General features: G+C 42.6%; 1 protein-coding gene across 1 annotated transcript in view; it reads right to left on the minus strand.

Moving 5' to 3' along the window:
• Positions 1-2,341: 2,341 nt before the first annotated feature.
• SLC1A2 (solute carrier family 1 (glial high affinity glutamate transporter), member 2) overlaps positions 2,342-24,047 on the minus strand; it is a 194,809-nt gene continuing 173,103 nt past the window's right edge. Inside the window, exons 9-11 of the mRNA XM_006864894.1 lie at positions 17,747-17,881; positions 7,003-7,234; positions 2,342-2,499 (exon numbers count right to left, since the gene is read on the minus strand). Of these exons, the coding sequence (XP_006864956.1) occupies positions 2,428-2,499; positions 7,003-7,234; positions 17,747-17,881 (439 nt within the window). The 3' untranslated portion in view covers positions 2,342-2,427. The remainder of the gene's footprint in view (positions 2,500-7,002; positions 7,235-17,746; positions 17,882-24,047) is intronic.

Consider the following 24,047-nt stretch of genomic DNA (forward strand, 5'->3'; position numbering starts at 1 on the left):
TGCATTTCCAGAGACATGTGATTTTTTTACATATATTTTCATGAAACGACTCGACGGCACTTAACAACTGCAAAGTAGACAAGCCTGCTTTGTTCATTCTTTGTGTATTTGTTTCTTTTGACTGTATTATCCTTTTATATATTTTCAGGCTAACAGGATTGTAAGGAGGAAAAAAAAGAAAACTGAAGATAAAACAAACTGAAAAGACTTGATGTGGGCAGAGTGCTAGGACAACAACTCTCTGGAAGCATGTTTTGGGATTCAGGGTTTGACCACTCATTGAGAAACATGGTAGTGTTTCTGAGCATGAAGCTGGTCTTCTATAACAACAAAAAAGAAACCCTTAAATGCCTTGCCTAGAACACTATACTCAGCATCAACATGCTCTTGGGAGCACTACTTGAGTTGAGACAATCTTTGACAGTTTCACAACTAACTCCAGGTTCTGTTGGCCAAGAATGTTCTAAAGAAAGCATTTTCCACTACTCCATGGCAGCACATCTGTGGCCATCCTGGTAACTTAACATCTAATGAAATGAAAAGCAGCACATTCTTAAAACAAAACAAAACAAAACAAAAAACCCACCAAATTGCTGCTTAATACTGATCAATCAACAGTGATCTTTATCCAAAAAAACCAACTCTGGTTTAAGAGACAAGAACTGGATGTCAGGATGTCATGTCTCTTGTATGTCCCAAGGTGTCTGAATTGGAAGAGAAGAGACAGAATAATAGGTTGAACAGGTTATGTGATGTCCACAAACACCTTACCCTCAGAGAATTTGCATCCTATCATAAATGTCTCATCATCCCTCTGCTGGCCTCACGTGACAAGCCTTACTCACACATGTGGAATGAGTTCTCTACTATTGTTAGTTGTGGTTTATTTCACAGTGATTTGTTCTCAAATTCTCAACAAGTTCCCAAACCCAGCAACCTAGGAGAATACTGTGGGTTATTGGTAGTACAGTCATCCAAAACTGCAGCTTGCATAATCAATCAGTAAGAATTTACTGGGTATCTACAACTTGCAAAACATTGTGCTTCTCTGATTGTATATGGTTTCTTCCTTCAAACTTTCACAGCCTTACAAAGAGTCCCTGTGCTAAGCTCTGTAGACCCCTATCACTTGCTAGTTTGTAACTCTTCTCTAGGAATGTCACCTTTATAGGATTTTACACCTTTTCCTCCCCTGTTCCTTTGCACAAAGAAGATTAGAGAAGATTGGCTCTGCTTCCAATGGTGTATTTTGATACAGTATAACAAAGAGCTCTCTACATATTAGACAAATCCTAGTTTGTTTCTGTAAATTGTAGTTAAGTACCCTCGAGTCAGTTCTGATTCATAGTGACCCTGTATAGGGTTTCCAAGGAGTGGCTGGTGAGTTTGAACTGCCCACCTTGTGGTTCAAAGAGATGATATTAAAAGATGCACAGTCAACACAACTACTCTCCCTATGTGAGGAGAGTCTAATGATTAGGCCTTCTAAGTTGATGTAAGAATTTTACAGGTGAAACAAGAAAGTGAAACAGAGATCAAATAATTTCATAACCTCACTATGCCAGGTAAATACAAATCAAATATAAACAAATTTGTAGATATGAATCTGGTTAAAATTTATATTGACTGTGCTTCTTTATTTTTATTCCATATGTTCAGTGGCCATGTGTAAACTGCTTCCAAATTCATGATCATATTTATCACTAATGTAAACGTACTTTGAACTTTCAGTAATTATTTGTGCAAACTGGATTGAATAGGGCAGAGACACAGTGAACACCAAGACCAACTGCTTTTAAGAGTCTGGCTCCCACTATAACTTGAAACATGAACTTCAAGAAGATACAGAAGACAAATTGTCAGTTCCCTAAGACAGGAGCTTGCTTTTAACTAACACATGTGCTAAACTCTACAAGACATTTAAAGGGAGTTACTTTCTGAGACTTCTAAAAGAATCTCTTGTGCATAACTAGACAAGGCCCGGAGAATACTGTAAGGAATAACACACTGTGTATTTGTTCATTATCCCCAGTCCCCAGAGTGGACCACACTGCTTCAGTCATGTCCTCTGGGAAAAGAGCATCCACATTTTGTATCTTGAGAGAAAGGGGAAGCTGGCAAGAACGTATCTTCCATTCAAACTGACTCCTCCAGCAGCATCCATTCAAACAATAATACAAGTGAGAAAATTAGACGGTTATGAAGCATTATTTGGCAAAGACACAGCACCGTGCCTCCCATCACTGATTCACAACGGCTCCTCTAAATCTTAGCTAACAGATTAAGTAAACATAGAAACATATGTGGGTGGTGTTTGTTTTTTTCTCCTTTTTTTTTTTTAAAAGAAATCTTGTTTAATCTTTATATCATCTTTTACCATAACATAGGTTGGGGAGTTTATTCAAAAATTTGCTGAGAGTCATATCCTTATTTTTCACGTTTCCAGGGCTCGTCCCCAGCGCCGCAGTCAGCTGACTTCCCGTTGGCTGCCAGAGTTACCTGAAAATAATTATCATCAACATCCAGCTCATAGGCCAAGAACCAGAAAGAACACTTCATGAGTTATGTGGAGGAGCACCAGGTACCGCACTATATGCCTTCAATCATGTTGTAAGTGTTGTTCATTCCAAATTGGTTTTGAGCCTCTTGCTTTTCAACATCTATTTGAGAACATGAAAATATATTTCTTTGCTTGGGTCGTATTGAAGGACTACAGATATTGGTAATTTGGGCAGTAACTTGTACTACACTTTTCAGGTTTGGGGGGCTATCTAACGACCCAGAGATCCATCACAGTAATGGAGTCCTTACAAAATCCTGTCCATGTGCTGCTCCATACAACCACAGAGAACAGGGGCAGAACTAGCAGCTAGTATTAGTCATGCATGGGAGGGTTCAGCTGCAATGAAGCCAGATGGGTGACACACATGCCCGATTTCAAATTCAGAAACCACAGTGGTTTGGCTCTACCACGTAACTTGGCCAGGCTTTAAAGTTAGTTTTGTTTTTGTTTTTTAAGAGAGGAGGAGTAAAGGCCTGGAATCAGTGGCATTGTATATATAAATGATTTCGATGCAGGTATTTCATAATCATATGCAACCACCGGGCTTTTTACATGTCATGTTTCCCTGGCTCAAAATGAACTGAACCCCTACACCAAATGGGAGGTTTGCTCCTCCACTTCTAAGTCATTTTCCTAGCTTACCTTCCATCTGTCTGTCCTCAACGTCATGTGCAAACTTAAACCCACGACTGATATTCCACATAATGGAGAGACTGGATTTATGGAAGCATTAGAATATGGAGACATGACAAACGCAGCAATGTTTGAAAGAAATTTGACCTTCTTCTTACCCACGTGGAAGTGAAATGCATGCATTATGAGCACACACAACATGCTAGAAATCGAAAACCAAGTGCCCTTCACAAACCAAGCAAACGAAAATAAAAACCATGCATTCCTCCAGCCCCCACTGCGCACCCCCCAATGTTTTCAGACAGGCTATGTAATAAGCAATGGATGCTCCACAGGCAGTTATTCTGATGAAAATAAAACAGCTAATGCATAACTTGAAACTACTATTCCCAGGCATGATTTTGAAAACAGAAAGGCGTGCGTAACATAACAAGGCTTGAAGTGGTTAAAACTTTGACCAGAGCTGCAGCAAAGTTGTTTCCCCTTCAGTGAACAGTCAAGAAAGACTGCCAGGGACAGACTGTCTGTCCAGAGAAAGGTGTCTTTCACTATATGACCTTGATTGGGTCTACTTGGCTTTCAGTGATGAACCAGGTCAATAGCAGCACAAACTATAAATTACGTTGGGGTGCCTTTGGAAGGACCAGATGGCACATGGGGGAGGTTTCTTCCTTTCTTTTCTTTCTTTTTTTCCAGACTGAGACCTATGTTTCAAATGTAGCTGGGACAACTTTTTGGTATTTCCTTTCCTGGCAAAGTGAAAGACATTTGGGACTCCTCTACTCAACCCATTCCATGCCTCTCTATTCTACCACTAAGATAATCACCAAACCAAAGAGCCTCTGCCACTGAGTCAGTCTGACACATAGTGTGCCTAAAAGACAGGAGAACTGCCCAGTAGGGTTTCCAAGGCTGCAATCTTTATGGAAGCAGATTGCCACATCTTTCTCCCATAGAGTGACTGGTAGGCTTGAATCACCAACGTTTTGGTTAGCAGCCAAGCTCTTTAACCACTGTATCACCAAGGCTCTAGTAAGGGAATAGGAAGGCAAAAAGGAGAAGGGGCTGTCAGTAAGAACATGATGTTTCTCATCTGAGTTTTTTTAAAAAAATCTTAATCAGTGAGATTAAGAATTGACCAAAAGGAAGTTCAAGAGAATATGACCCAGATATTCTGAAAAAGGGAGTCCTTTCATCTCCTTTGCTCTGGGTGCCTACTTCCCAAGACAGTACTTCCCAAGAGTTAACAGATCTAGTGCAATTAGGATAAAACTGACCTGCCTAGCAAAAACTGAGGACCACAAATCATCTTCACTGAACCCAACTGCTTCTCCAAAAAATAGAGCTAAAATGGGTCTTAAACCAAAGTGGCCATTTTCATCATCTTCATGATCTGATCAGCTTGATCATTTGACCATCTCAAGGTTAATTCACCAATGAGTCCACAGTGGTCATTATGTAGAGAGGTTGAATCACTATCTCTACAGGACTTACATTCAGCCAATATTTACTGAACACCCTTTTACGCTGGGCACTATGTTAGGTGCTAGGGCACAGAAGTGAAAAATGGTGACAAAGTCTTTCTTCTCATTGGTTTTTTTCCCTATGAATTACTTTGATTAAAAAATGAGCAAATGTCTTCAGCTGTGCTTGATATAATTAAGAAAAAAAGACCCAGAGCATTATGGAACTTACAGATCTATCCATGCACATGTGTCTTCTTTTCAAAACATGTCCTATAAGAAGGTCCTTTGAAAAGCCCCAATTGCACTGTGCTAGGACAATCCTACTCTGTGGAAACCCTATACAGGATCACTATGGGTCAGAATCGACTCAACGGCACTTAACAACAAGGACAATCAAAGGTGATGTTTATTTTTACATACAACTGCAAAATAAAAATAATATATTTATGATTATTTGTTTCTTATTACCTTTTCTTTTTTCTCTGTATGGTCGTAATTTAGATTCAAGTCTTAACACTACCACAAAACTATAAACTTGTTTTCCTATCCTCCAGGGCCTAATTCAGTACTTTGTAGATTTTTTGTGGAGTAGCAGCCACTCCACAAAAAATCAATTAATGTCAAACTACAAGAAATCACAGGAATGAGATGGAACGCTCAACTAAACCCTACAAGGCACGTATTAATTACTTGTTGAACATAACAGAGCATGAACCCATTCCACAGGAATGTTTGCTCTTGAATTGTACTTAGTTAGGCAATATCTTCATGGTCTCAACACATTCATTCAGATGTGTGAAACATTAACTTTTCAGGAGAATGAAGAGTGTTTGTTAAGCACTGAATACGTTAACAGAAAAAGAGGAAGACCCCCCCAACTTGATGGATTGGCCAAGGGGCAGCATTCACGGACTCAAGCATGGCAACAGTAGTGAGGTTGGCCCAGGATCGGGCAGTGTTTTTATTCTGCTGTGCATAGGGTTGCTATGAGTCGGTACTGACTCAATGGCACCTAACAACAACAACAAACATTAACAATCAGGATCATTTTTTACTGAAAGTCAATTCACTGTTGTAACTGAATGTAGATAGGTGAACTCCCTTCCTAATTTGTGTCTGAGCCATGGTTTATCCGTACATGTCCCTGATATAAACAAAGAGTATGAACAAAAACTATTTTTCAGTCTGGTAAAGAGACGTACTTAAATCAGCTACTAAATGAGGACTTATCAACAAAAATTCAAGAAATATCAGACACTTGTGGTGGGTTTGGATTTCCCTCAGCTACTACCTGGAACCCTTTTAGCAAACCATCCCCCAGAGTTGTCTCTTTGTTCACGTGCCAGGTTTCTCCAAGTTTGCTTCACTCTGGTCATGATACTCTGTCTTTGACAATGCTAGGTTAATTGTAATGAAGGCTAGGCAGAACCCATCAAGCTCAGAGTCTCAGCACCCAACAGATTGGAGAAGAGCCCAGAACATCCTGTATAGGAAAGATGGTGCTTCCAGGAAGTGTGTGAGATGAATAAACCTGCTGCCATAGACTTAATTCTCACTCATGGTGACCCTCTGTGTGCCAGAGTAGAACTGTGTTCCATACGGTTTACAATGGCTGCTTTTCTGAAAGTAAATTGCCAGGTCGTTCTTCTGAGGAGCCTGGGTGGACTTGAATCTCAACACAGTTAGCACCTGAGAATGTGTGCACCACCCATGAGTGGGATTTTGTTTGTTTTAATCTTTAGATAAATGTTTTGAGGATAGTTGTCCTTAACTTGGAATTGCTTCCCCCTTTCTGGAGCAAAGTGACTAACAGGACAAAACTCACCCTTCACACACACACACACACACACACACACACACACACACACACACACACAAATTAACAAAAAGATAGTTGTGCAAAGCAGATCAATACATGATCTACAAGGAGGAAAATCTGTGCATTATAATTTAAATGATGTTGGGTGTTTCCTTTGGTGTTTCACTTGAAAAGTACAATGCTTAGAAGCCAGAAAAGCTCTAGCAACCACAAATTCCTAGGGGAAATATTCAATACACTGGATCAAATTAGTGAAGTGGGTGAATTGGGGAGATCAGAATCCTTTGTTTTACATGAAGGGGCAATACAAGCAATTGATTGGCTCTTTCAGTATTAGAATTGTTGATTTTCCGTCATGTTAGACAAAGAGTTAGATGATCTGAGACTCTTAGAAGCTTGGGTTACATGATCCTTTACAAAAATAAATGCAACAACAATACATGCAGGGCTTTTGAGTTTTGTAAGAAATTGAGCATGCACTACTATATACAAGTCTCAATATCCAAAAATGGAAATGGTACCTTGCACTCATCTACTATGACAGAGTTATGCGCAGCATAAACACATTGATTAGAGTTGCTTTCCCTATGGTTCTTCATGTCATCATAAATGGATTGAGTCTTGGTCATTTCAATGTCTTCATGCCCATGGTGGTGGGAGTCAATGGACTCCAGCTCAGACTTGGAGAGGTGATAGACAATTCCAGCCCCAAAAGAGTCACCTACGACATTGACTGATGTTCTCATCCGGTCCCTAGGAACAAGTAGAAAACGTTTAGTGAGAAAGTAATATGACATGATGGGTGAGAGGTCAAGGTCTTGAATTAAAGTGACCTGGAGTTGAGTTTTGGTTCCATGTTTCACCCTTTTTCTGATCTGGAGCAAGTTAACACACTCTTTTTGAGCCTTGTTTACTTAAATATCAACTGAAGATAATAGTCACATTTCTCTCACAGACTTGTGTGAAAATTAAAGGAGATAATACAAGTATAAGTGCTTAGCATACTGTCTGATGAATGGTAAGCACTCAGAAAACAGTAACAATGAAAAAGACAAGACGAAGAAAGACAAAGGAAAGGCATTTGAGGGAAATCATGTGCCCAAATCTCAAAATTAGTACCCAGATTTCAGTCACTCTTAGTTGTATCTAGCAATTCCTTCTGACTTAAATTGTTCCTGGAAAACTCTAGGTTAGCTTCACATATTTAATTTTATTTGTCAGTTCCACTAGAAAGACCGGAGTCCTGGTGTGGCACTGTGGGTTAATATGTCAGACTGCAAAGTCATTTGAACTGCAAGGTTGGTGATTCAAGCTCACCAGCTGCTCCTTGGAAACCCTACACAAGGTTGCTATGGGTTGGAATCAACTAGATGGCACTTAACAACAACAACTAGAAAAACTAACCACTTGGGAATCATCATGGGTTGAATTGCGTCCGCCCCAAAATATGCATCAAGTTGGCTAAGCCATGATTCCCATTATTGTGTAGCTGCCATCCATTTGTGATCTGATCTAACTACCCTCCACTTTGGGATATGTGTCATAAATCCTAACCTCTGTATGCTAATGAGGGAGGAATAGGATGAGGTATAGCTTGAGTCGCAGCCTTAGAAGCCCCATCCTTACTCCAGTTACCACCCTTGCTTGAGTTACAGCTTTTATCTTAAGAGATAAATGGAGAGAGAACTGAGCAGAGAGGAAAGACCTCATTACTTCCAAGAAAGAACAGTCCAGAGTAAAGCACCTCTTTTGGATCTGGTCTACCTGTGCTGAGGTACTCTTAGACCCAGGGGAAGAATGAAACCAAGAGACATGGAAATCTCCAAGAAATGCACCAGTCTCCACAGATGTCCAAAGGGGACAAGGACCTTCCCCTAGGGCTGACACAGAGAGAGACAGCCTTCCCTTAGTGCTCAAATCCCCCAAAGCCAAACCCAATCCACTGCCATTGAGTCGATGCCAACTCATAGCAACCCTGTGCTGAGTTTCCAAGACTGTAAATATTTACTGAAACAGATAGTCTCATCTTTCTCTAGCAGAGCAGCTGATGGGTTTGAACTGCTGACCTTATGGTTAGCAGTCTAGTGCGTATCAGTGCCTGAATGTGGACTTTTAGCTTCATAAATGGCAAAAGAAAAAAACGTTGCTTTTTAAAGCCACGCACTTGTGGTATTTCTGTTATAACAGCACTAGAGATCTAAGACAGAATTCTTTATAACTGAGAATTCATCTTTTTGTAAGGCTTAAAACTATGATCGCCTTTCCCATTGCACCCTAACACACTCCCATCCTCCCCCCAATGCCAAACAGAGCTGTTGGATGAAGAATACAGCCATGATTTTATCATTCACTAATATGGACCAGAGAGTCCCGGTGTGGAACTGTAGGATAAGCACTGGACTGCTAACCTCAAGGTTGGTGGTTCAAACCCAGAAGCTGTTGTTTCGAAACCTTATACAGGGTGCTAGGAATAGGAACCAATTTGCTGACACTTAACAACAATATGCACCATGGCTATGTATCATAGAAAAAATAAAAACCTTATCTTGCTCTCTCTATTAACCACCTGCCTCCCCCAATGAACTCTTCCAACGTGCCTCTTGAACCAGGTAGTGTTTAAAAACTCTTTAACAGTGGATTTGTCCTCTTATCCGTAAGTGTCAAGAGTCCTTCCTTTTGGCCACGTTTCTAGGTATTCAATGTCCTGAAGAGAAGAATGTTGGAAAGACACACATGCACAGAAAGAAATGAAGACAGAAAAGAAGAAAGGAAGGAAGGGAGGAGGAAGAAAGTAGAACTTTAGGCTAACATGTCACTGAAATGTTCTCAGTCTGGAACTTCTAGCCTTCAATTTCAATAATATGAAAGCACTAGTTGTAAGTCATACGTAAAGTAGAATCCTTAATTTTTTCTTCGGAACAAAGACCTAAAATAAATTATTGTTGCTATTATAGAATTTGGAGTCCTGGTGTGGCGCTATGGGTTACTGCGCCAGACTGCAAGCCATTTGAACTGCAAGGTCAATGGTTCAAGCTCACCAGCTGCTCCTTGGAAACCCTATACAGGGTCGCTATGGGTCGGAATTGACGACACTTAACAACAACAACAACAGACCACTACTGGACTGGTAGAAGCAGGAACAGAAGCCAGTGGGTAGATTATCAAATGAGAGGCAAAAAGATGGAAACATAATTTATACGAAACAACTTATTCAAGAAGTTTGGTTGAGAAGGAAAGGAGAGAAAATAGAAGATAGGGAGAAATGGATGACTGAGAGAAGGCATTATGGTCTGGTTTGATTTTAAGAGATGGAAGACCCAAACATGGTTAACCCTAATGAGAGGGAGTTAACAAGGAAGGAGAAATTAAAGTTACAGAGAAGATGGAATGATCTCTGGAGCCAGGTTTCTGGAGAAAAGAAAGGAGTGAGACCCAGAGCAGAGGTGAAGCCATGTCCTTAAGTGGGGGTGATGCTATTTCATCACTCCAGCAGGGAAGTCAAGGAGTGCTACAGGAGTCAAGGGCAAGTTTGGGAAAAATTAAAGATGAAAAGATATGAATACTGTTGTTATTAAGTGCCATCGAGTCGGTTCCAACTCCTAGTGACCCTGTATAGGGTTATATTAGAGGCCTATCATGGCAGCTTCTTCTGGAATAAAGCGTGTTGGGAAAGTGCCCATGATGAGCATGGCTTCTCTGTATCTATCTCTCTTTCTGAAAATGCCATGAGGCAGGTCATGCTGAAGCCACCAGGGGAATGTCTGACCAGCTCTGGGGAAGTCCAACTCTGCCCATAAGCAGGATCTGAGAATTTGTGAGGTTGTAAACCCCTTACAACTTGCTCCACAGACAAAGACTCATTTTCTCTCACAACAAGCTCTGGTCACTTATGTCTGCCAAGTTGACCTCAGGCGCTTTCTGGCTACTTGGTGACAACAATTTTAGTGTGCTTGATGTACTCCTTAAGTCTGGAACTACAAGAATGGAGTGGACATAGAAGCAGACTTTTTAATGACATGGATTCACTCCAGATGACACAGCTATCATTTTGAGACCACCAGAAATGAAAAATGAGAGGAATTCTCCCAAGTTATTTTCCACTGAGACCCTGGGTCTGGCTCCCTGGAAGAAAAGGAGTTTCTAAAGTGCTCTCTTTCTCCCTCTTTTGCCATTGGAACCATCTGACAGGAAGATGGGGGGATTGTCTGAAAGTTCTGACTCTCACAGAACAGAGGCGAAGAAGCAGGGATACCCAGAATTCATCTGGTTCCTGGTAATGGGTTGAACCCTAAGAAATTGCCATTTCCCTAAGTCTAAAAACCTCAAATACCGGCGAGGTCATATGCCTCAAATTCATATTAAGAGATACAACAGTTTGTCCATGTCTCAGAACTGCACGGTGTTGGGAGACTATCTTTAGTGCACAGTGTGACAGGAGGGTCACCTGAGGCTGCCATGATTCTGGGGACTGAGGAAAGAGAAGGAGGACTGGTCTAAGCACTAGTGAAGAGTATGAACTTGGAATTCAAACCTAGGATGCAATCCTGCCTCCACCAGGGCAAGCGACAGCCTAGCTGGCTCAATTTTCTCATTTATAAAATATGTAAAAAAATGTCTACCATCAAGGGTATTGAGAAAATCCTAACAGCTCAAATGTACTGAGTATTTCTTATACGAAAGGTCTTCTGGCAAATTCTGTGACTAGAAAAGGCTCGTCATAGTATTTGGCACAAAGCAAGTTCCCAACAGCTAGCTGTTCATTATTGTTATTACTATTATTGGTTCAAGTATAAACCAGCGTGAATCACTTCCTCTTGTGTGCCTCCACCAAATCTTATACTTATTTCTCTTTTTTCTACCTAACATACTCTGTTGTGATGATTTGACCACATCTGTCCCCACTACTAAGAAAACCTGGTGGTGCTGTGGGTTAGGCATTAGACTGCTAACTGAAAGGTCAACAGCTCAAAACCACCAGCCACTCTGTGGGAGAAAGATAAAGGTATCTGTTCCCATAAAGATTTAGTCTCAGAAACTCAATGGCAATGGGCTGTCTGGGTCCCCATGAGTAGCTATAAGCAATTTGAAAACTGAGACAATGTTTTCTTCATGAGGTGAGGCAGGGGCAAGTGGAGGAGGGGGTGGGGATAAATTGTTCATTTAACGGGTGGAAGCAGAAAAATTATTTAGAGAGAATCTGGTTGGACATCCTGGGTGTGAAAAGTTAGGTCAAAAGGCATGATCTAGAAAGAGGAAATTTAATTATGAAGAGAAACAGAGTCTTGGTGTTGCGCTGTGAGCTAATGCACCAGACTGCAAAGCCATTTGAACTGCAAGGTCAGTGGTTCAAGCTCACCAGCTGTTCCTCGGAAACCCTATATGGTGTTGCTATGGGTCGGAACCGCTCAACGGCACTTAACAACAACAGTACGTTGCTGAACTTTTAAACACGTGTTTAGAATAATGCCTGATACCAAAGGGACACTTGCCAAGTATTATCCTATTTTTCCATATAACAAGTACACCCATATAACATGCACAGCACACATAGGAAACTGATGCTCAAAGGGGTTGTGTGGTTTGCAAAATTGGTATAATGCATGTGTTATTTGCATTAGAATACTGCATACACACAATCTGTTTTGCTGATGGGTGCATGAATTCTCAGCAAATGGTGGAGTAGAGGGACTCATATACCCACAGTCAGGAGCCTCTGTTTCCCTGTCTAGTGCTTCCCGAGGTAAGGTTCTTGGCTGCATCATCAGTATCACCTGGGAACGTTTTAGAAATGCAAGTTCTCAGGCCCCACCCCAGACCCCTGAATCAGAAACTCTGGAGGTGGAGCCCTGTAATCTGTGTTTTAACAAGCCTTCCAGAAGATTCGGAGGCACTGTGCTGTGTCCCCTCCAGGGAGAAATGTTAATGAGAGAAGTCTCAGAGTCCCTCCACTCTGGGACATTATCCTAGTGACATATGGTGAAGCCCTCAGTTGCTAACCAAAAGACCTTATGATCTGCTCCCATAAAGCTGACAGCTTAGAAAAGCTTCTGGGCACTTCGACTCTGTCATACAGGTTAGCATGAGTCAGCATCGACTCAAGGCACCCAACAACAGGGCGTTATCCAGTCTTCTTCCTATGTTGCGTTTCCACTAAATCCTTTAATTAGAAAATGTGTCCCAAAAAACTATCTCACCAACAGTGTCTGATGTGATAAGTGGGCCCTGGGTTCATTTAAGTGTGGCCAGCCTCAGCTATTTATCACCTCTCCCTGGCATGGGCTCCCCGGTTTCATTCCCGTCTGTCTCCTTCAGGAGGACTGAAAGAGGTGTCAGTGAGAACTCATAAATAGTTGTGAACAATTCCTGACACAAAGAACTCCTTGGACCCAGGAAGACTCTGTTCTTACCAACCATGCCCATTTGGTATTTCAGGACTTGGGCGCTTTTCATGGTTCCAGAATGTGGGTTTGTGCCACGACATTTACAGAACAGCTAAGCCTGCCTCTGAAAAATGTCCTGAGCTTGGCGGGCAGTAATGACAATGGCTGGTCTCCAGTAGTTGGCAAATACCATGGCGCATTAAATATCACTGCAGGTTTTGTTTAGATTTAAATCGAAAAACTGTTAAAGTTATGAACACTTACAAATCTTGCCCAAAGAAAAGCCCACCAACCTTTAATTTTTCTTGACTTTTCCTGCACAAATGACTTTATAGGGACCCACCAGCCTTCCCCACACTTCACCTCACGTCTTCCCACCTCCAACTCGCCAAACACACACTAATGGACATCCAATGAACTCATGACTGAGAGAATCTGTTTCCAGGGCTCCTCTTGCTGGTGAGAAAGAATGCGGCACCATTCCTAATTCAAAGCAGACCTGACCCAACTAAAGACCCCTACACACATTTTCCCAGGATCCTCTCTCACCCTTTTGCATAACTTTTTCAAGAAACATTCATGCTCATTGTGTACAAACATCCATCACCAACAGAATCCAACTCTGGGTCTTCAAACTAGAAAGGCGCCCAAGAGCATCGGATTAGACTCCTACTTACAATCGGATCTTTAATACACAAGGCTGCTAGAACCCAGAGACATACTTGCCCAATACAAACTACAGAGTTCAGACCCAGGGCTCCTGCCTCCCTCTGTCTCTTCCCCTTGACCACACGGCCTCCCTCCATCTGAGGTCAGAGCCCCAGTAGCTACCGAAGAGTTTTTCATTCGCTCCTTCGTTTCCTAGTCCCAGCCTGGGGTAGAGTCCCTTCATCTATGACTTCATCAATATAGTTAATCCAAATGTATTATCCTAGGGATTTACACCCTCGGAAACCCTGTACAGGGTCGCTATGGGTCGGAACCGACTCGACGGCACGTAACAACAACAACAACATTCAGCCAATTGCTTTTTACTGACGTCTCAACCCTCTACTTAGGATGTCCTGCTTTCCTGGGTGAGTGTGAACATGTGCGCATCTGCATGGAGTGCCTTGGGAAGGCTTGGTCCTCTTGTTTTGCCGCCCAAACATTGGGAACTAAAGTAAGTAGGGTCTTGAATGTTTCATGAAATGCCTCAGATCCATCAGGCTTGAAAGAGAAGGATAGCTGAGAAGACCTAGGCCCACAATAGTGAGTTTTAACATTGGCTTGAATTTCAACATTGGTTGTGACCTTGACAATATTCCAGTTGTCCCCATTTAGGCTTTTTGCTTGGTTTGTTTTAATCCTGTGAGGGGAAAAAAAAACAAACCAAGCTAAGCTAAAAACTGTCTGCTTGGTAAGTAGACCCAGGGGTGACCCAAACCGGCTGTCTCCCCCAACCTTCCTGATTCGGGATCTCTTGGCAATGTGTCCCAACTGTTAGAACTGCTTGGTACTCATTGGGAGGCCATGCAGGCTAGAGAGAAGGACGCTGAGCTGACCACACTCTGTGCTGACCTTCGCTGTGTCCTTGGGCAAGACTTGATCTACCTAATTCTTGTTTTTCTCATCCATGATATGGTGGTGGTGGTGGTATGCCGTGGAATTGGTTCTGACTCCTAGTGACACTGTATAGGGTTTCTGAGCTGTAAATCTTTATGGGAGGAGAAAGCCTCATCTTTCTCCCTTGGGGTGGCTGGTAGCTTTAAACTGCTGACCTTGAGACTGGCAGCCGATTAGTAACCACTATGTTACCAGAGCTCCTTCATCCATGATATATATCATCGTAATTCAATGGTAGAATTCTTGCCTCCCATGCAGGAGACCCGGGTTCAATTCTGGCCAGTGCCCTTCATGTGCAGTGGAAGCCTATATGTAGCTACGATGCTGAACAAGCTTTCAGATCAAGACAGATAAGAAAGGAAGTTCTGACAATCTACTTCTGAAAACCAGCCAATGAAAACCCTATGGATTACAATGGTTCAATTTATAAACCCTCATGAGGATGGCCAGGCACGGGGCCACTGTGGATGAGATCATCGTGAGTCTGGGCTGACTCTTCGGTAGATCACAACAACAACATACACCACCACAACAACATACAGCACAAGACTCTTTTAGGGAATAAATGAAAACACATGTAAAAAAAACATTGCAGAGCCTACCAAATATCAACACCTTTTATTCATCCACTATATATTCTGAACTTTTTCCACTCAAAGGCATTTGTATTATAGTGGGGACAACATTCCATAATAATAACACTTTTTAAAAGAGATGAGATCTCTAACAATGGATTTCAAGCCTTAGAAACAAACTTAAGAAAAGACCTTGTAATGGAAAGCAAGGGACCTTATATGACAGTGTCTGTAGAGACAGCTCAAGAAATAATGAGGCCACAAGGTGTAAACAGCTCAGATGTCTACCAACAGAGGGATGGACACAGTGACAGATACACATACAGAGGAGCAGTCTTCAGCCATAAAGAGAAATGAAGTTCCGAGACATGCTACCACCTGGATGAACCTTGAAAACACTATGCTGAGTGAAATAAGTCAGACACCAAAGGATAAATTTGTATGAGCCCACTTATAAGAATTATCTAGAATAGGCAAAATGTCTATAGACCAAAGTTTATTAGTGGTTACCATTGACTGAGGGGAGAGAGTGTGTGTGGGGAGTTCCCTTTAATAAGAACAGAGTTTCTGTTTGGGGTGATGAAAATTTTTGGGAAAAAATAGTAGCTATGATCGAAAGAGTGAGAATGAGAGTGAAAGCCAGAGTGAGAGAAGAGGAAGAGGAATAAGTAAGCAACAGATCACAAGGGAGGCAAACGGTGTTTGGGAACTTCCTTTCTCTTGCAGAGTGGAGAGCCACCTGACTCTCACACTGCCCTCTATGATCAAGTGGATCCTACCTGTATTGTTCTCTGGTACTTTGCCCCTAATGGTTTATGGTCAATGTCTCCATTCCCTTTCATTCTTTTCCACATCAAAATTCCATTCTAGTCATTATCTTCCTTCATCTATTCTCTCCAAATGCTTCCCACCTGTACACCACTCTAATCTCAGCTGCCTCTATGTACTATCTGAAAGTCTTCATGATAAAGGCTGTCCCTTAGATCCAACACAGGACACAGAGAACAACAAAGGAAGGACTGTTTCCACCCCTCGCCCCCACCACCTAATAAACATTGGCAGAGACAGGCCCCCTAAAAGTTAATTTCCTGTGCTCTTCACCTCATGAGCTTCCTGTAGCCCTGTTGAGTTGAATACATTATGTCCCGATGGCCACGTCTTATTTCTAACCTAGACCCCACTTGCTGCACCATCAAAAGCCAGTTTTATGGAGACATCAGGTATCCCTCTAGCCTGTCCCTTTGCCCTTCTTGCCTTCAGCCACTTGCATTTTTCTGTCTTTGGAAGACGGTGTGGAGAGAAGGAAATTATTGTTTTAGCATAGTGGAAATTCAAGTCCATAAAGTTTGACTTCAAACATTTAAAGTCTATGTTGATAAATGTCAGAAAAACTGCCACTGGCATATGAGGTAGTTTAAAAAGTAAATGTGTGCAGTCTGGCCTTGGGATATAGGTGCCAGGACTGTGAACCTCTGAAGTTGAAGTCAATAGCACCTCCCAACACACCACCTCCAAGACTGTGCAGCAGGTGACCATGTACATGTCATAGACATCAGAACCCCAAACCACAATGATTCTAGCTAGTCTTATTGGGATCATCTGGCTAGACTTGCCTACGAATGAGCAGCAAGTCTCCTACACTAGGATCATGTCCTTCACTGGGAAAGGTAGCTGGGCTATATACATACCAGGTCAAGTTCAACGTTCTCAGCATGGCCTTCAAGACTGTCCTTCAGCCCCACCTTTCACTGCCCCTTCTGTTTGCACTGTGGGCTCCAACACTAAGTGGCTTACAGGTTCAGACTCTGTATGGGCTCTGTGCCCTCCGGACTGGACTCTGCTATCCACTTCTCCACCCTGGGTAACCTTTGTGATTCAGCTCAGCTCTCATCATCATTTAGAAACTGAACCATGGCAATGAGTAAGAATGTGATAGACTCCAGAGTCAATCTGACACAACTTACTTTACCTCTCTAAACCTCAGTTTCATCATCTCTAAAATGGGGTAAAGAACATCAGCCTTTCAGGGTTGTTATAAGAGAACGACATCAAGTACTCATAGTAAGTGGTCAAAATCCAGAAGCCATTTTATTTGAATGACTTCCTAATAGTGTCCACTCTACCCTTCCGCCCTAGACTGGAATAACAGTCTTTCTCACCATGCTTTTACTTTCTGTGCTTTAGTATTTTAATCAACTTGATTGAAGTATATTTTGTATATAATAAATGATACCCATTTTCAGTGCATGGTTTAACACACGTAAACTCCTGCATATAACTGCATAGGAAACATTTTATTGCTCCGAAAGGTTTCCTTGCGCCTCTTCCTAGTTAATCCCCAGGCCTCTACCACTGGCCCCAGGATGTAGATTACATTTACCTTCCTTAGAGTTTCTTATAAATAGAATACGCTGACTTCATTCACCCAACACAATGTTTTGAGATTCACTGCATACATTAGTAATTCACTCACAACATGATGTTTTTAATGTTGTATTCTAACCTATCTGATTTTCCCACTAGACTGTGATGTTCTCCAAGAGTCTGTCTTTTGCTTGTTAAGTTTCTGAGTGTTGGAGAGAGGGTGGGAAGAAGGAGAGTGTTACCATGGGGATTGGCTAAGAGCTTGGCTGCTACCTCGATGGTCTGCCACTACTGGGAAGCAGTACTCAGTCCCCAGCAGAACCCCCTCTGCAGGCACTTACAGCAACCAGTCCACAGCTACCAGGAGGCTGACGTCCTCGGTCGGCAGGCCCACAGCGGTCAGAATGAGGAGCATGGTGACCAGCCCGGCACTAGGAATGCTGGCAGCACCAACACTAGCCAGAGTGGCTGTGAGGCTGTGAGGACAGAGAAGGCCAGGTTATGGGAAGACAAAGAGGATTTGGTGAAACCATTCCCAACAGTTTTAAGCTCTAATTTTCTAGGCAGTCATAAAATGCCTTGCCTCCCAGGGCACAGAGAAATCTAGAGCACCGAGACCCAGGAATTGGGGTGGATTTAGGTTCTGGTCAGCTGTGATGGAAGTTTACACCTGCATGGATCAGAGCCTTCTCCCTGTCCTAGAATCCAACTAGTCTAATGTGTCACAGGCTCAAATCAGGTAACTACGGCTCTCATACCAGGCAAGGACATCTTAAAGGAGGGAAGCAAATCACTCTTAATCCCTCCACTTAGAACACAATTGCATTCGTTTCTGCTTATAGCCTTTAAGTCTCGTTGAGCACCAGAGACATTTGGACAGCGTGGCAAGAATCCGAGGACGCCACTGCCAATGTTAACATGAGAGCTCAGCAAATCTGCAGACTCAATTGAGGAACGTTGGTGGAACAAATCAACAGATTCCAAACAACATTCAGCTTCAGATGCTGGGATGTTTCACTGTGAGCTGGAAAACACATTATTCAGGGAAAGGGTGCCAAGAAACGTTAATGAAATCAAAGGATGTTTTCTCTCTGAAGTATCTTATGGTTTTCTTTCCAAACAATGTGGAGGGCACAGCCAGCGCCATTCTGAAGTTCATTTTGGGGAGAAGAGAAAGCCAAGATTCCCATGCTCTGGCCAGACACCAGAGGATCTCTGTGGTCAAAGGACAGTGACTTTTCCTCTTTTCTGGATGCCATTGATAAAAGGAAGGGTGCTTCTGAAAATATTGATTCCCAACTAGCATTTTGTGGGTTCTGAGAAGACTAGGGGGCTATTCACTTTAAGGTTATAAAATGCTAGCATTAGAATTGGTATTTAGGCTGCAAACAGGTTTATTCAGGTCCAGTCCATCGGTACTACCAAAGACAGAATTCTGGTCTCTAGGACTGCAAGTCTTCTGAAAGGTCTGGCCTTCATAAAGTCAGCCAGTGAAAACGCCATGGGTCACAATGGTCTGATCTGAATGATGTTGGTGATGGTGGAGGATAGGCAGTTCATTCTGTTTGCATGGAGTCACCGAAAGTCAGGGACCAACATGATGGCAGCTGAAAGCAATGCAGGCTGAAAGGGACCTCAGTTTATCTAATCCTACATCTTACTTTACAAATGAGGAAACAGGTTCTGAGAGGTTTTAGGGTTTGTCCATTACATTTCAAAAGCTGCAGGCTGATGCGATTGGAGTCCCAGTTTTCCATTCTGTCATCCTTCCCGGATTTAGGCCTGTCTCACAGACACCTCCCTTGGGTGTAGTCACAGAGCTTGTCCATGCTTTCTGCCACCCCACTAATGTGGAGTTGGTGCCAGGGTTCAGAGACCTCAGTTTTCTTTGAATCCATTTAGAGCACCAAGACACTAATGGGTAGTGGTGACCAGTGCAGGCTCTGGGTTCAAATCTCTGCTCTGCCACTTACTAACCATGTGACTTCAGAAATTTTACCTCTTTGTTGTTGGTAAGTGCCCTTCAGTTGATCCCAACTCATAGCGACCCTGTTTAGGGTTTCCGAGGAGCAGCTGGTGAGCTTGAACCTTGCAGCCCTGTGTATTAACCCACACCAGCACACCAGGACTCCAGTCTCTCACCTCAATTTTCTAATCTGTCTGACATAATGATAGTGTCTAACTTACTGGGTGGTTGGATAGCTTTGTTGTTATTGTTATGTGCCATCAAGTCAGTTCTGACTCACAGTGACCCTGTACAGGGTCTTCAAGGAATGGCCGGTGAATTGGAAGTACTGACCTCGCGGTTAGCACACTCCAGTGCTGATCCCACAGCTCCATGAGGACTCCAAACAATTCCAAACCCACTGCCCCCAAATCAATTCTGACTCATAGGAACCCTCTGCTGGGTTTCTGAGGCTGTAAATCTTTATGGGAGCAGAAAGACTCCTTTTTCTCCTATGGAATAGTTGGTAAATTCGAACCGCTGACCTGTGGTTAGCAGCCCAAAACATGGTGCCTGATTTTTCTCAACTGTATGAAGCCATAATAATGGCATCTCACTCATTGGGTGGTTTGAAGCTTTTGCTGTTGTTGTTATTATATGCCATTGAGTCATTTCTGACTCATAGTGACCCTATATAGGGTTTCCAAGGAGCAGCTCATGGGTTTGAACTGCTGACCTTGTGGTTCACAGTCCAGTGCTGATCTTACAGCGCCACACTAGAAGTCTGTCTGAAGCTTTGTTGTTGTTGTTGTTAAGTGCTGTCAAGTCAGTTCCGACCCATAACAACCCTATATAGGGTTTCCGAGGAGCAGCTGATGAGCTTGAACCACCAACTTTGCAGTTCAAATAGCTTTGCAGTCTGATGCATTAACCCACAGTATGACACCAGGACTTTAGGTGTTAATAAATCAAAAGCACTTAGAAGAGGCCCAGTCTACTACAATCCAATCGTTTTTTCTTTCTGGAAATCTGGGTAAGTGAGAGAGCTTTGCAATGAAAAGTCCCCCAAGGGCCCAACAGCTGGAAGGTGGAACTTCTCTGCCACTTCCTTGAGAAGTATAGAACACTGAGGAAGGGGAATTTCCCATGTTCCAATGATGTCAACCTCTGCCACTGTATTTAGGACAGCAGTTGTTTCTGTTATGTATGAGTCACTCTTATATGCCTCTTTTGTACTCGGGCCATGTTATGAGCCAAAATCCTATAAAGGCAGTCTGTCGGTTGAAAGTTGGTCCCCACTATGTTCTTCCAACCCAATAACACTGTCCCCCGGCCCTGGGTGGAGTGTCCATCTGAGGATTTCTAAGGCCAGCACTTAGTCCTGGCTCAGTGATTTTACTTCTACCCCATCATCCCTTGCTGCTTTTCCTGTCTCCCAATGCCTCTGTTCCTCACTTCTTTAAGGATGGTTCCGGGGGAGCTATGCAAGTGGCCATCAGTAAAACTTCATAGCCACTCTGCAAGATACCTGTGATAATGCCCACTGTACCCAAGAGAAAGCCATGGTTCAGCAGTGCAGACAGTCAGGGTTTCCAACACAGCTTGGACATGGTCTGCTGGGACTGTGACCCTTGTCTGCCTTACTCCAGTGCCACGCTGGCTCTTGATGTCCTGGATCCTTCCCCAACCTTTAGAACTCTATGAATTGATGAGTACACTGACAATTCCTAGTCACTGTTATCCTGCATGCAGGGAAGTGAGAGGATGAAGAATTTACTTGGAAGCCCAGCAATGAAGTTGGACTAAACAGAAAGGCAGTGGACTACATTCACTCCCTGTTGGGTCCCTAGAGGTAGCCACCGTGGTACTTACAACTAAGGATTTGGCTGAATTTGCCCAGCGACCAAATATTTAAATGTAGATGGTCAACCGTATCCCCTTTCTAGTTAAAAATTTCAGTAGTATCATTATTGAAATAAAACAAACCCTGTAGAGATGAATTTCAGAGTCCCTGGGTGGTGCCAATGATTAATGGAGTCACCTGCTAACCTAAAGGCTGAAGGGCTCAGTCCACCCTGAAGCACATCGGATGAAAGGTTTGGTAAGCTACTTTTGGAAAATCCTATGGAGTACATTCTACTCTGACACACACGGCGTTGCTATGAGTCAGAACCTACTTGATGGCAGCTGGTAGTTGCAGATGAATTTAAACAATTCACACAGAATCCTAATCATTCAGTCACTGGTTCCTGCTTCATCTCCAGATTCCCACCTCAGGCTGTGAGCTTCACAGGAAGCTTTGTGTAGGGAGGCTAAGAATTCAGGGACCAGAAATCAACTTTGCTCATGAAGGAGGCCTTTTGGTCTTTGAATTTTAATTACATTTTAAAGATGTAATTCTCACATTACAACACCTAATGCTCTGACCTGAAACATGTTCCCCACTGTCATTAATGCTCTGCCACACCACATTTCCCCTGTATGTCTTAGGAGTATTGCTGCATTTATCCGAGTATGAATAATGGTAATAATACCACTTACTGTTGTTATGTGTCAGTCCCATCGAATCAGTTCTGACTCATAGAAACCCAGTACAGGGTTTCCAAGGAACGGCTGGTGGGTTTGAATCATCAAACTTACGATTAGCAGTCTAGGGTTGATCTTATAGCGCCACACCAGGAAGCTAATATTAACAGTAGCTAGCATTCACTGAAGGAGCTCTGGTAGCATAGTGGTTATGAATCGGGCTGCGAACCACAAGGTCAGCAGTTCAAAACTACCAGCTGCTCTTCAGGAGAAAGCTGAGGCTTTCTGCTCCCGTAAAGATTACAGCCTCGGAAACACTGTACAGGGTCGCTACGGGTAGGAACCAACTCGACGGCACAGAACAACAAGCATTCATTGACAAAAGACTCTACCAGGCACAATGTTAAGTGTTAACTCTCTTATCTCTTCATTCACTTACCGCTCTTAGCCACCCTAGAAGGTAAGCGATTATTGCTCCCTTACACAGATGAGAAAACTGAGGCTCTACTTCATCGGGTGGTTGCAGGTTTAGATATACATAGCATACAACAGTGGCAGCCACGGGCCTAGTGGTTTAAAGCACAAAGCCCCAATTTAGGCAGCCTAGGGTCTGATCCCAGTTCTACCAGTGTGCTCTTGGGCAACTTACTTCATCTTTCTGTACTTCCATTTTCATGTTCACTGTCTATAGAATATACAACCCAATACCTGCTTTTTAGAGTTGTTTTATGATGGCAAAGAAGCTCAATGACTGGAAGCATGTAAGGGTAAGTCAAAGTCCTAAACACCTTTATTAAACAAACATATCAAAATGTGACGCTATTGTTTCTTGACATCCCCTCCATAGAACTAAGTTTACACACTTCCGAAGGTGATATTTCCACCTCTCTAACCCTTTCCTGGTGTGGCACTGTAGGATAAACACTGGACTGAAATGTTGGTTTGAACCACAAGGTCGGTGGTTCAAAACTCACCAGCGGCTCCTCAGAAACCCTATACAGGATTGCTATAAGTCAGAATTGGCTCAACGGCACTTAACAACAACAACAAGGTTTCCCTAAAGAATTCTGCTCTCTGATTTATACCACCATGTCAAACAGCAGCTTTGGCATCCTCAGGGACCTCAAATCGTGTTATTTTTAAATGTTCTGGGAGTTTGGAAAGCAAAAAGAAGTCTGAAGCAGCAAGATCAGGGCTGTAGGGTGCATTGGGTAAGGTTTCTTAATGAAATTCTTACAGCTCAGTCCTTGCTACCTTCAAAGAATGAGCAGGTGCATTATCATGACAGAAATCGTTTCCTGGCCTTTTCCTTAACAATTCAGTTTTCAGTTCTCTTAGAACTTCTTCCTGTGTCCTTTGAGAAAATCTCTCAAGATTATCCCTTCAGATTCCCCCAAGTAATAGCCAGTCGCCATAACCTTCTGAGCTGACCTCTCACCCTTGAATTCAATTGGCTGAGCAGATCCCCTTGGAAACCACTGTTTTGATTGGATATTATATGAAGGCGCCCTAATGAGACTGACAAGTTTATTACTGAAAGAACTTGCCTTCAGCTATCCGCTGATCACAGAGACATGTCTAAAGGTGTTTTGTTTGGAATACGCCCATGCATGTATAAACCAGAATCTGAGCAGAAATACTTCTTGACTTACCCTCAAATATCAGCATTTAGAAACCCAAATCTCAGGTCTTGCTCTAGATGCCTGTGTGTGAACCATTCCAGGATTTCAGCTTCCTTATCTATTAGATCAGATGGTTGGATAAGATAGGCTTTAGGGAAATGTCCAGATGTTAAAGCTGACTAAATAAATGTGGTTATTATTGATACCGCCATACAGTGTGTGTGTACGTGTATGCTTATGTGTAAGACATAGTGAATTTTCCTTTTCCCTTTTCCTTTGCTGACCTAGCTGGCTGAACTTAGCTCAGGTGTAGATGGGTGTCCACAAAATCCTTCGGAATGGTTATAAGAGAAAGCAAGAAGTCAGTGTTAAATACAAATGTGCCTAATTAGTTAAGTACCTCAGTTAGATCCATCAACCCCAGGAACACAGTAAAGGGCATCCTGATTTTGCAATTTCCAGCCACTGTTAAACGGCTGAGTGTAGACTTTCAACAAAGTAAAGCAGGTAGAAAAGTCAGACTCAACTGGACTCTCTCTATTAGCAGTT

The sequence above is a fragment of the Chrysochloris asiatica genome, unplaced genomic scaffold (genome assembly GCF_000296735.1).
Source record: "Chrysochloris asiatica unplaced genomic scaffold, ChrAsi1.0 scaffold00072, whole genome shotgun sequence".
Classification (NCBI taxonomy): domain Eukaryota; kingdom Metazoa; phylum Chordata; class Mammalia; order Afrosoricida; family Chrysochloridae; genus Chrysochloris; species Chrysochloris asiatica.